Source organism: Buteo buteo, chromosome 8, assembly GCF_964188355.1.
Source record: "Buteo buteo chromosome 8, bButBut1.hap1.1, whole genome shotgun sequence".
In the NCBI taxonomy this organism is placed as follows: domain Eukaryota; kingdom Metazoa; phylum Chordata; class Aves; order Accipitriformes; family Accipitridae; genus Buteo; species Buteo buteo.
The window spans coordinates 25,795,003-25,808,798 of record NC_134178.1 but is presented as its reverse complement, the minus strand read 5'-3'; the positions used below and the strand labels follow the sequence as shown (position 1 = coordinate 25,808,798).

Here is a 13,796-nt window from a genome sequence, read left to right as displayed (position 1 = left end):
GATCAAAAAGAGCTTAGGGACTTCAGCAACTCACAAAATATCACTCAAAAAAAACAAAGGACAAAATGATTGCATGCAAGATGGGCCACACTATGCTCTGAATCACTGTGTGCCCCAACTGAATTTCACTTAAGAGTTTTTCTTCTGTCTTTACACATAAATACGGACATATCAGAAGATTATCAATCCCACTGCTTTTGTGGCAGGTGCCCATGGAGGGGAAAAAACAGGGCGGGGCGGGGTGGGGGGAAATGAACCACAGTTAACACTGTTTTTCATCTGAATGTCTGAATGCGTAAGCATGAACATACTTAACAGATGCATAAAACCAATAAATATATCTTCATAAATCATTCAAAAGTTGCAAGTGCACATTATTGGTGACTGACAATTTAATAAGCAAAGTAAACCAATTACTGATTCTTTCACTAAAACAGCAGATTCAACCATTTTAAACCTGTAAAAAGCAGCAGTTTGTCTTTAATGGCACAATTTGAGGCCACCTACAGTCAGATAATAATCCAAAACCCTGTTGTCAGCAAAGGACAACTGTCCTTTTTCTGGTGATGAAAACAGCTTGGCTTAGTGTGGAAAGAGCAGTTTTCAACACCATTACAGATAGCACAAGTAAAACCCTATCACACACGGCTGTCCCGGCTCCCTTGGGCAGGGCTGCAGTATCCAGGCAACTCAACAGTTTTCAGCAGCAGTTAAGAACAGGTGAATGAGGACTCACTGTTGACAACAGGCTGTCAGCAACGACTCATTTCCCTAGCGTGCAAGAGGGCTGCTACAGACCTGCCCATCCTCTTCAGTCCAGAAATGCTGACATTAGAAAAAATGGTTAAAAGGCTTAAAATAACTGTTCTCTGAAAGTCACTTTAAAACTTGATTTAGAACCAAAAATCATACTAAAAAGTGTCTCAAAACCAAGAGAGATCAGGTAGTTTTGCTATCATCCTCCAAAGGATGCCTTTGATACACGTCAAGCCACATGCTTTTTAAAACCAGTGAATATAAACCCAGCAGAATCTCTAAAATTAAGTAAACAAGCAATGTACGTGTTATTTAATTTTTTTTCTTTGATGAAGACCTTCCTGCAATCACAGCCACACTATGGCCCAAGGAAAGACAAAACGCTGTTGAAGTGGAACAGGAGTGCCTGCTTTAGACTGCTAAACCATTTAACTCAGGGATTCAGTCAGTTAAATTTCAAAGCTATGAAAACAGTAAAATAATCTGGTGTCAGATGCATGTTGCTATTGCAAAAACTTTGGCTAGGGTTTCAGATCTCATGTTTCATGTTCTATGATCTGCTTTAAAATACCTCTGACAATGAAACACAGTTGTATTATTCTTAAGTCTTCTACTATCTCACATACAGTTCATGCATGACCTGCCACCAGCTACAGTGGTTAAAACAGTAACTCCAGAGACTGGGGATATCGTAACAAGAGTCTCTCGGCAGTCAGTGAAGTAGGGATCAGTGAAAACTGATGAAATATAGCACACGTTTACATTTCAAAATAATCACTTTAATTTGATGACTCAAGGTTTAACTTGAATGATCTTCTGAACTTCAACAGTACCTGAATCTCAACAGGATTGCAATAAAGATTTCAAAGTGTTTATGCCTCTCTCACAGGATTTTTCAGACAGTTTAAAAAACACACGTACAAAGACAGAAATAATCCAGTATGTTTATCTAGACTCATACTCACACAGGTTTCAGCCTTCCTTAAATTGGTGGTCTTCTCAATTCCTAAATACCTACCAAAACTGAGTAACATTGTGATGCCTTTATTGGCAGATATACATTAACTCGTGCCTTGAATGTGTGCCAAAACTGTTTTCTTTTTTTATTTGAAACAATTCTGAATCTAGGCTATGACAGGTGAAAGACAGTGAACAAGTCTGTTCTACTTGGCTTATACCACCATCTAAATATTAAAAAAATGGCATTTTTTGCAATTTGAGAAGACCGAAGCCTCAAGATCACATCACATTAGCTATAATAGTCTACAGACTACATCAGGAATAAAGATTTCTCTTCTGTGATTTTTTTTTTTTCCCCCTTTAAACCAACATACTTTCTAACGTGGACTTAAATCCATTCTTTATCAACTAACCAATACAAGTTTGTGCTAAAGCCCTACTTCAGTCAAACACATTTTAGTGAAGCTACTGCCTCATGAAGAACTCTGGGGTAAAAACTGAAGTCCAGCAAGAGCACAGCATTCATAAATTTACTAAAAAACACCTCTGTGAAGATACACAGCTACCCTTAGTTGATATTCTGAATAAAAAGATTAGTGTTTATTCAACCCATATAACTAAGCAGCAAAAAATAATATGCAACAGTTGTATTTTATATATGATGAGCTTGTTTGCTATGTGAATATAATAAAGGTCTCTGCTAACTCTACTGGAAGCAGATCATGCATGCCAGGTGGTCTCTGAAAGAGCCATGATGGCGTCTCTGTTAATACAAAGAGAATCGATAAAGAGTAAGGCTGCTCTGGATGCTATGAGAAATGGCCAACAATTTCACTTGCCATTCACATAATGAATGAGGCCTGTATCAAGTTTATCATAGAGGAGCATATATTGAGGTTTCTAGCAGTACAGAACATGAGTCACCAAGAAGCTGTCTGCTTCTGTTGAGGTAACAGATGACTACATAAAGAGAAACGGACAGTGCACCTCATATTAAATGATAGGTATTTTTCCACATTAGTTTCAGTATAACCAACTTTAGTCATAATTTAAAAAATTGGATTATTCTTCAGAGGAAGATTAGCCTTTGTCCATGTTTGTGCCAATCATGATTATACACTGGCTAAAACCTTGCTTCAGTACAAATCACTTACTCCGTGTGGTCACCACTACTGTATAAACACATGTAAAAAAGCCTTGACTAAAAGCTATAGCTAATGACAAAATGCCATACATATCTACATCTGTTATCTCCCAGACTGTTGAGTGTGTGCAAGTGCTAGATGACAGCATAAAAGCAACTATAAAGTTTTACACAGTGCTAATCATATAAAACTACTCACATGCCACTTCCAGAGATGCATTGCGACTCACAGCTTCTCCAAGATAGTTCCTTGCTACGCAAACATAACTTCCTTCATCAGGTTTACTCCTGCGTCCATGCACGATACGTAAGAAAAATAAAGATCCGCTGGGCAGCAGCATGCGGTGGGAGCGTGGATCATCCTTGTCCGTTTCCACTCGCTCTCCATCCTTGTACCACTCAATAGTAGGAGTTGGCCGTCCTTCAGCTTTACAGTTCAGAGTTGTTGGCTCTCCTTTAGAGACTATCACATCTGAAGGATGCTCAACAATCCGTGGTGGAAAGTCCTCCTGGCGGAGACGGGATCCTAGAGAAAAAGAAAAGGAGAGGGGCCTTTAGGCTTCATAAAGAGTTCTCACAAGTTACTCTTAATGGCACAAAAATTTTCAAAAAAAAAAAAAGAAAATATGAAAACGTGTACACATCTGATATTGTTTTGTCTGGTATCAGAGACTCTATCAGACATTTTCAAACCTAAAAACCTGAGTTGGACTACAGATATACACCTCTAAGGCATTATCAAATCCATACCACATGCAGACTGGGCTTAAAGGAGGATCTCTTACACATAAATGCATGGCAATCTTTTCCTTGTTCCAATAATCTTTTTATTTACATTTGCTTCTAGATTCCTCTGTGCTTCCGGATTCCACTCCTGGCTCCTGCTCTCCCATCCTTTCATCTGCCAGACTCAACAGATCGACATCCAAAACCAGTGTGTCTTACCACCCATTGGTATATGTACACTTTGTATGCCTTTTCCACTGACAGCCCAGGTATGGAAACAGACGGGGGGGGAAGAAACCAAAATAAACAATCCCAAACCAAACAAACAAAACACCACAACTGAAACCTGAAAAGTATTCCTTCCTTCATAGGTTTCTAGTACAACTGTTGGCAACAGTAACTGTTCAAAGTGTCTGAAATAATTCATAAGCTTCATTTTATTTGGAAATCTCAAATGTCAACTGCACTTCAGAAATGTCCAGTGGATTGCATGCATACACACACACACACACAAATACAATATAGGCATGCATGTGCCTGAAAGTGCATTGCGAACACCAGTGTCTCGGAAATCTTTATAGGTCCTTTTTCTTCTCTCCACATTCATCCTTTTCTTCACTTTGCTTTTTGGTGTCCATTATCTTTTATCTGCAAACATACTTTCTAACCCACTTGCAGTATCCCTAAATTCCTACCAACACTGCACCACAACCCTGATTACACAGTTATTGAAAGCTGAACATCTCCAGCATTTCTACATAGTGTATCTAACCAGGGATATGGAACCCTAGATTATCCCTGAAAGTGATCCAGGGGCTCAGTCTGAGTGCAGCATACCTTGGAAAGAATGTGGTTATACTTTTTCCACTTAATTTTTTTTCAGTACTAAAGATTAAGAAAAGAAATTACTCCCTCTATCACTGCAAAGTAATACAACCCAAAGTACCTTCTTCTTTCAATTGCCCATCAGAATACTATTTTTCACTTTACAATGCTGATGATGAATATGCCATCATTAAGCCTTCATAACTAACAGGAAGGACTACTAGGTATTGATAATATGAAGTTTCTACAATACGAATTTTGCGCCCTCTACAATAGCAACTTTGTGCCTTGCCCTGGCCTTTCCTGTGCAGCCACTTCAACACGCTGTTCTTCTGCCTTTCTGTATTTCCTTTACACTTAGTTGCCTTCCCACTGCCTGGGGCGGGGAAGAAGCAGAGCCTGAACATTGTCCTCCGCCTTCTCCAAACAAAGCCTTACCCTGTCACTCAAGTCCTGGAATAAGGAAGAGAGGTGCTGGCAAGGAGGAGCCAAATTTTGCAATACTCTTTTTCTGAAAAAGATAATTCTTTCACAATTATTATGCTCCTCATTACAGCTATTAACAGACAAGTTGTAGAGACGAGTAAATGCAAGAACAGTGTCACCCAACAGAAAACCAAAGCCTAGCACTCTTAACTTCAGCACCAATCATTCAGATATAGTTCATTACTGTATATTTAATTAGACTATATTAGCCTGACAAACAGGTTCTCTGCAACATTACAGTAGTTCATGCCTCTACATTGCTTCTCATAAAAATGAAGTCAGCTCTCCATTTCCACAAAGCCACTATGCAATCTCTACCTTAAGAGTAATGCGCTCTGTGCATGTGTACGCATGCGTGTAATATAGACATATATCTTCACAGAAAAAGGCATTTGGCAATTCTCCTTCTAGTCCTCCTAGGCCACCACCTTTCAAATATCAAGGAAAAGTCTTTTCATTTATTGTACTTCACCCTCCTCCAGTTTTAATTTATTAGCTTCACATTACGACCAAAAGTTGATTTCACCTATTAAGCCTACTCTTTATATAAGCAGCTACAAAGCCAATGGTCTGTCATACATGAAAAGTAACAGCACAGACTAAATTCATAGCCATTTCATTAATTTCTCAAGTCACCAAAATGTTCATGGCTACTAGGGCTAGTGGTGGTTAATAGCAAAGCTAGTAATTTTATTACAACTACTGAGCAATTTTAAAGAAAAAACAATATTGTATCAAGTTTAAATGTTAATATTGTGATATGGTATATCATAATACAGATCTCAGAATTGATTTCAAGAACCTCCTCAATACTTTCTCTTCCTTTCTGACTTTATCTCCACCTGTCATTGCTTGCCACCAGTGATTCAGCTGTCTGACACACCATTTATTTGCATCTCTTCACCTCTTTTCCAGCTTTATCCTATCTGACTTTCTACATACAGAAAAGCTCGTCCTCAGTTGATCTCTAAGGCTACTACTCCTTTTATATCCTTTCTGAAGGTTCACATTCTGATTTCTTTAACATTCCCAAAAGACACAGCTTTAATACACTTGGATATAAAAGACAACTAGATTTTCAGTAACAGGACTAACAGCCATTTAACACTATGAATAGCATACATCATCTCTACTACAGAGCTGACACCTACTATTCTATCCCCCCTACCATTCTCATTTTATTGCTGTGCAAAGGGAAGTTTAAAACACGTGATGTATTCCATTGTGTCATACATTTGAAACATTTTCAGTTCAATAGTTCCAATAGGTCATGCTTAACAGGTGTATTATATATTTAGTTCAGAAAAAAAGTAATGCCTGAAAGACAACTGAACTTGAAAGACAAGTTCATAATATATGCTTTACTATAAAATAGTAGTAGAATAAAGAAACGTCAACCAAAAAAAAAGTCATACTGACATTTCAAAGCTTATGCCTGCTACAAGTGAAAGCAATCAATATCGTGTCTGAGAGATGATTAGCTTGTTCTGTGCTTTTGATAGCATTTCCAATGCATTCCTTATAAGAGTTTTGCCAACAACACATGCTCTCCCTCAGACAGTGCAAAAAGGCCTTTTTATCAGGAAAAGAAACAGCAAAACTGTAATAGAAAAAAAATAATAATCTACTGCAACAGAAGATAATAGATGCAGGAAAGAAAAGGCCTGAATATGTTTGGTTTTACTTAGAGGACAGCTCTGAAGATATATTTTAATGCCAAAAAACCTTCTTTAATTCTAGAATCTTGGGTTATTTTCACTGTACAAAATAAGAAAAAAAAATCTGAAATTAAGGTATTAAAATCACAATGAAAAGAATACTGTGCTTTAAGGACAGGATGGATAACTACAAAAGTGTCTGCAGAATCTTGTCTGGCTATGTAGGATCTGTCACATGGCCAGGCTTGGTTTTGTTGGGGTTTTTTCCCCCTTATGCAGACTCTACCACTTCTGATTGAGATAACATTAAGCTTGAAAAAAGACACTCCTGCAGCTACTTAGTTAAATCTACTAAAAGACAGTCACAGTTAACTGTTCATTTTCCTGCTTCCTCATATGCCTTGTTCCACTTAGGAAGCACTTATCAGAAACACTTATTACACATATCTGTTAGATATAATGAATAAGTATGTTGCTTTCACTACCCTTTTAACCACAGAATTGACTGAAAGCAAGCAGAGATCTCAAATAGAGATCCAGTCAGTCACATCCTAGTTTGAACAAAAGATAATGTATAAAAAATTCAAGATAATGAGAAAACTCAACGGCAGTACAGGCTGATGCACTGGCATCAGGCTGATTATCCTAGATGCATTCCTCTAGGCAAAGTGACATGGTAAAGATTACATTTTGAAAATTTATGCTTTACAATCTCTCCCCCTCCCCTGAGATTTGGCAGATGGGAACAGACTCCAGTGATATGACTGTTTCCAAGATAAGGTTTTTGTTCAAAGCTGCGTCAGCTATGACACAGTCCTCTGAAAGCTTTTCCTCAAGCAAAATTAATCCATTAAGCAACACATCCTGACTTCCCCAGGACACGTATCTGCAGATAAGCCACCTTTCCTATAGTGCATGTCTGCCAAGAAGGGGTAGCAGGCAACACTGACAAGAGAGATCAATAACTGTCATTAAAAACATTTGACCAAATCTTATTAGAAGGCTGATTCTATTAAGTTTCTCTTGTATAAAACTGTGACTTTCCTAAGCGAGGTGTAATCAACTTTAATTGTAAAGAAACAGCAGACATAAAATTCTGATATTTTTTTTTGTTTTTTTGTTTAGTGTGGAAAATAATGCAGTATAAGCACTGTATTCCTTGTATTAAAGTATTTCAGGGGAAGCATCCCAAAATTGCCATAAAGACTTCATGGAAACGTACTCTAATTCACTTCAAATTTTTCTCATCACGCTTCAATTTTTTTTTTTTTTTTTTTTTTTGGCAGGGGGTAGGGTGGATAATTAAAAAACCCTAATCGGCATTACAGGCCAAAATCAGAATAGCCAGCACAGAGCAGAACAGTTCTGTGCTGGTTTTAATAGTGTAAATTGCATCTTGATTAAGAAGTTTTCTAACGGATCACTTCTCATCTAAAACAAAACAAAATCTACCTCCCTTCCTTTTCATACAGCACTTCTCAGAAATACATTAGGACCACCCATATTACAAATAGGTTAGCTACATTCATTAACCTTACATTTCAATGCTTGTGCTTTCTTTGCTTTGTAACTTTTTTTTGCAGAGTCTTGCCACTCTTCAAAAGCTCTTGCATTTCAGCACACTGCTTGTGGTAGAACATAGCATCTTGGGGATGAATTTGAGAGGAGGAGTGAGTAGCAGCATGATATCCCCAAAAACTGGTGTATTGATTCACAGGCAAATGAATAATTTTTTCCCCAGGTGAAAAGTGGTATTATAAATACAAGGCACTTCAATAAGAAAGTTACATTGATTTGTTTGTTGCAAAGCAGTATGATTTAGAGTTCAGTCAAGAAGTAAAATATCTACCATAGCTATGCTCCCTGGAAGCAGATAACAGATAGCTCTTTACTTAATAACACACCAATCCTCCCCGCACACAGACACAGCCCCTTCCCCCCCCAAAAAAGCAACAAACGAAAACCACCCTTACTTAGAGGTTTTCTCTCAAAAAAGCTCTGGCTTTTGAAATTAAAATAGCTGTTCCAATTCAAATGTGGGTTTCATTCACGTTTACTGAGTCTAAACAATGAGATGATAAAATTCATTTAAAAAATAAAGATAACAGGAGAGACAAGGAATACTTTCAGCTACAAAAAGCAGAACAAATTAAAAGGTTTATGTATATATATGTCTTTGTATTTATGTGCTCTGAGAAGAAACATACCATGTCTATATTTATATATAAAAATGTACACAGATAGAATGTACACACACACGTATGTGCCAGATGACCTCCAGAGGTCCCTTCTAATCCAAATTATTCTATGATATTTACACAGCATGTAACAAAAGCATCAAACAGAGAGCAAGAGGGTTTTTTCTCTCTTTTAATCCAGTAGAGCTCAAGCACAACAGCTCTTCCCTTGGGAGCCTTTCAAAACCACTCTGGAATTTAGCAAAGCATAAGTGTATGCCTAACTCTACCAAACATCTTTTGACTCCTTTTCAGGTCAAGGATGGAAGGAAAACCAACAGACAGTGTTTATAGACAGCACAATAACTTATTATACAACTAGCATATTTTCATCATAGCACTGGGGAACTAACAATGGCTTCTTATCAGCCAGTCAAAGGGAAGCTTTTCATCTTGCCACATACCACTGTAAAAACCAATGGCTAATTAGAAGCAAGTAAATTTTACACTTTTACATAGAAGGGTTGATAACCACAGGCTCTCCAAAGTCTAAAACTTTCTATTGATAGATGATAATGACCATCTAAGACATTATTAAAAAATAAATTATTTAAAAGCTTTAAAAATGAGGAAACATGAAAACGCATTGATTTTAACAGTATTAAACTGAAACAACAGCTGTAAAAAAAAAAAAGCTTTCAAATGACAATCTGGTCCAGATCCCTTCAAGAATCATGACTCAAATAGCTATCAGTTTAGGATACAATTGCCACAATCTGTGAAATCAGACTAACTTTGTAAATAAAGTGTTATATAAACTCCACAAAAATCAAAGAAGGTGGTTCTCCAATTAAGAACTTTCAACCCATCTTCAAAAAGCCTCTTCAAATAATCTTAAAACTATCTGACCTTTAACTATCATATAAATATTTTGATATACAAGTCAAAATTTTCAGTGTTGCACCATTAGAAACAATTACAAATCTTGTCTGTATTTTAGTTCTGATTAATAACTCAGCTTTACTCCACAACACAACTAATATAAATTTTGACAGTATTTTTAGGTAAGTTCTGAGACCATTTACAGAAGACTATACACAGAGCTACTTCAGCCAAGGAAACTTACTTTCACATGTCTTCCTTCATCTTCACACTCATGACAACCTCTCTAGTGTCACTAACAATCCAATATCATAAAACCTGAAAACAAAAAGTCTGATATCTCACAGCTAGACAAAAAACCTGAAGTGGCAAATAGACAGACATATCTCCAGGTAGTTCAGATAATATGAGTTTTGCAAATCAGAAGCAATACAGTTTGGTGCACTCGGATTTCAACAAAGCTATCCTCACATAGAACAACCTAGAAAAATCCTACTCAAATTAGCAGATGTAAACAACTCCACATTTTGCACGTTATGGAAATTGTCTATGATTTTAAGTATTACAAAAAGAACATTAGACAACAGTGACAGAAATCAATATAATTTCACCTATCTGATGCAGTCTTGAGATACTATTTTAAGGAAGGTGGGGGATTCCCACTGTAAGCACAGCAGGCACCCTAAATAACACCCTGCAGCCACTGTGTTCACTGCTGACACTGGAAACAAAGACTCCACCCTGTTCCTCTGAACCACACCAGTTGTGAATGTCTAGGGAATTCCAAGCAGACAATATCAATGCTTTATGTAAAACTTGACACAAACATCCTAAAATAAGCTTTTGTAAAGCTCTAAGTAACTATCAACCAATCAATATTAATTCAGCAGCAAAGCTCAAAATAAAATGGAAAGTAATATGATGGATATTAAAAGTTCATTGTAATCTCTTGGTTTAGAAATTTACAGTTACCACTGTGGCCATTTGTCAAATATTTTCTCTTTGGAAGCTTCAACTAGTTATAGAGAAGTTTTTTCCAAAAAATCCAAGGATTAAAACACAGATCAAGCTCTATGAACAAAGCTTCTAATCCTACTTTTTCTAACCCCATATTGAGTAAGAACACCTTCATATGCTCAAAAGCGGAAGACTTTTGGAATCAGTATAAACTTCCTCATAACTGTATCTCTACTACATATGTCAATGTACAAGAATCAGGTGAATAAGTACAGGCAGTACAAGACTTAAGGGGACATTTGCAAATGCCCCTCCATTTCATCTTTTGCTGGCTTGCATTTTAAAGACTCATTCAGACACCTGATGTTTAAAAACAAACAACTTTTAAAGAAAATTCAGTCACATTCTATTTCTACCTATATAAATCATGTTTATAAAACACCTTATATCCCAAACACAAAAGATCAAGACAATTTTTATACTGGTGTTTTATGGCATGCATTTGTTCCTTTACATATTTAGAAGTTTGGTGGGGTTTCTTTGAAGTTTTTAAAAATAAATATTTTACTGCAAATGCTGCATCTTTTTGTGTACTGCATGGATTGATCACCAAAACTTCACAAGTTTTTCAATAGTTATCACACTAATATCTGAAGTCATACTATCGACTCTCTTTGTAACTGTAAGGAAGTTCTCACCACTAGTAATTAGAAACTTAACACACCATTTAAATTTGTATACAAATATCTTGCTGTCTTAACACTACTTTCTCTTGCTGCATTTATAGTACAATTATAAATATATTCTCTCTCTCTCTCACCTGAAAGCACCTTTTGTTAAGACAATATTTGGAGTTCCTGTCCCCAACATTCTCTTTCACATGTCCTGTCCCTCCCCGCCCCCCCCCCCAAAAAAACCTACCACACTTCTTTCCTTGTTCCCTTTCTTTTTGCTCTCGATGCATGTTTCACAAATGCCTTACATACCACATTGTGTACATTTTGTCACCTTTCTACCTTGCTACCATTATACCTGTAGCTAATAAAATGGCATGTTTCTTCTCCCAAAACAGTTCATCAACTCTATTTACAAGGTGAATCTCTTTTCTTTTCCTTCTCTCATTTAGAAGCCATCCAGTTATCCATCCCATTAGATTACAAAAATATAATTCTGCAACTTCCGTAGCCAAAATTGGACTTAATGTTCATGGCCCTGGTGACAAAGCACAAACTCTCCCAGTAACTGTACCAACTCTGAGATCTTTTTTTAAGCAGCTCTCACTGATGTTTCTCTCACCTCTACTGTTTCATGTATTTACACCCAAAGCTGGCACACAGCAAAAAAGTGTCTGTTAGTAGTTTAGGCTGAAGGCACCAGTCCAGTGAGAGGCTTTCTTGGACTAATTTCTGACTCAGCCATACACATGTAATCCTGCTGTTGCTAGTGGCAGTCCCAGATTGGAAGACTCTTGCCTTTCAAGGGATACACAATTCATAGTATCTTTCTGCAGCATTATTTTACCCTTTATACAAAAAAGCAAGATTTTCTGAAAGAGTAAAGTTGAAGACCCTGACTCAGAAATCTAAGTTGTCTACCCTGTCTTTATAGGGATCTCTGTTGACTCTACTAATGGAGAACATATTACTGATAAACAACCACTTCTGAGCTGTGGAATGGCAAGGGTACTGCTGTGACAAAACCTTCTAAAAGCTTCTTTCCAGTGTATAATTTATTTAATCCATGTTGTTCTAGAGCAAACAGCACTATGCAAAGCCACAGAAATAAGAGGGTCTGGCACCACAGTAGGTGAAAGAAACAAAAACTCCTAGGCAGTTCTCAAATTGTTTACTGTAAGCAAGTAAATTTGTGGAAATAGCAGTACAGGAAGTAAATAGAAAATATAGAGGAAGTAGATTCCACCATTTTACTGATTTGAAAGTCAAGTGTTACAATCTATCTTCAGTAAATATAATGAATGCTGTCTAGACAAACTAATGAAATAAAATTCCATCTGTAAACAGTGGTGGGTTGACCTCAGTCGAGAGCCAAGCACCCACCCAGCTGCTTGCTCACCACCCTCTCCCATGGGATGGGGAGAAAACAGAAGGAAGGCAAGAGACTCATGAATTGAGATAATGGCAGCTAAAAGGGAAAGAAAAAGCTGTGTACAAGCAAAGCAAAAAAAGATGAATTCATTCACTACTTCCCATCAGTAAGCAGATGTCCAGCCACTTCCTGGCGAGCAGGGCCTCACCATGCATGACTGTTGCTTGAGAACACAAATGCCATAACCACAAATGTCCCCCCTTTATCTTCCTTTCCATAAGGTTTTTATTGCTGAGCATGATCTCATACAGCACAGAATATCCCTTTGATCAATTTGAGTCAGGTGGCCCAGCTATGTTCCCTCCCAACCTCTTACCTGGCCATGTCTACTCCATTCTTTGTTTAGAACTAAAAAAAATCATAATTTTTTCAGGAGACAGGGGGGGATTCAACAGATAAAAACCCTCAAATATGATAAATCTTTTCCTTTGAAAAACTATTTTGTGGTGAACCTGCTTCCTCCAGAACAGATGGGTATAAATGTGAGACATTCTTGTAGATATCCTTGACTTTTTAGGTTCCATCAGTAGAGCAGCAACATGCTTTTATACCAAATACTTTTCTGATTAATAACTAAAGGGCTGCAGCTGCAGTTAGCTTCCTATGTGAAGTGGAATCAAAGCTTCCTTGCCATCTAGGAAAACAAATCAATTATTTATGGAAAAATATAAAGAAAAGTTTAAGATTGACACTACAATGATGCTTGCATGAAGACTGACGTTTGCCAATGTTTGCACTCTATGTGAATATCTTAATACAACCTTACTGCATCATACTTGTGTGTGTACTTGGGGGAGGAAAGAGAGAAAAGTAAATCCTCTTTTGTATTTTTACTAAGCATACTTCTAATTTATTCTCTCGCTTCCATTTCCAGAAGATTGTGGCTAGAAAAAGAATTAAACTCAGTGCCTTCACAATCCTGGTATATTCATTAACTATTTGTCATGGTTTAACCCCAGCCAGCAACTAAGCACCAAAGAGCCGCTCACTCACTCCCCGCCCACCCAGTGGGATGGGGGAGAGAATCAGAACGAAAAGGGTAAAACTCATGGGTTGAGATAAGAACAGTTTAATAGAACACGAAGAAAATAATAATGATGATAATAACAATAATAAAAT

The 13,796-nt window shown here is 37.1% G+C and overlaps 1 protein-coding gene across 1 annotated transcript in view; it reads right to left on the bottom strand.

Annotated features, from left to right (window-relative positions):
• The window catches only part of ROBO2 (roundabout guidance receptor 2), a 438,049-nt gene that overhangs the window by 389,086 nt on the left and 35,167 nt on the right, over positions 1-13,796 (bottom strand). The window contains exon 2 of the mRNA XM_075033940.1: positions 3,060-3,386. Coding sequence (XP_074890041.1) covers positions 3,060-3,386 — 327 coding nt within the window. The remainder of the gene's footprint in view (positions 1-3,059; positions 3,387-13,796) is intronic.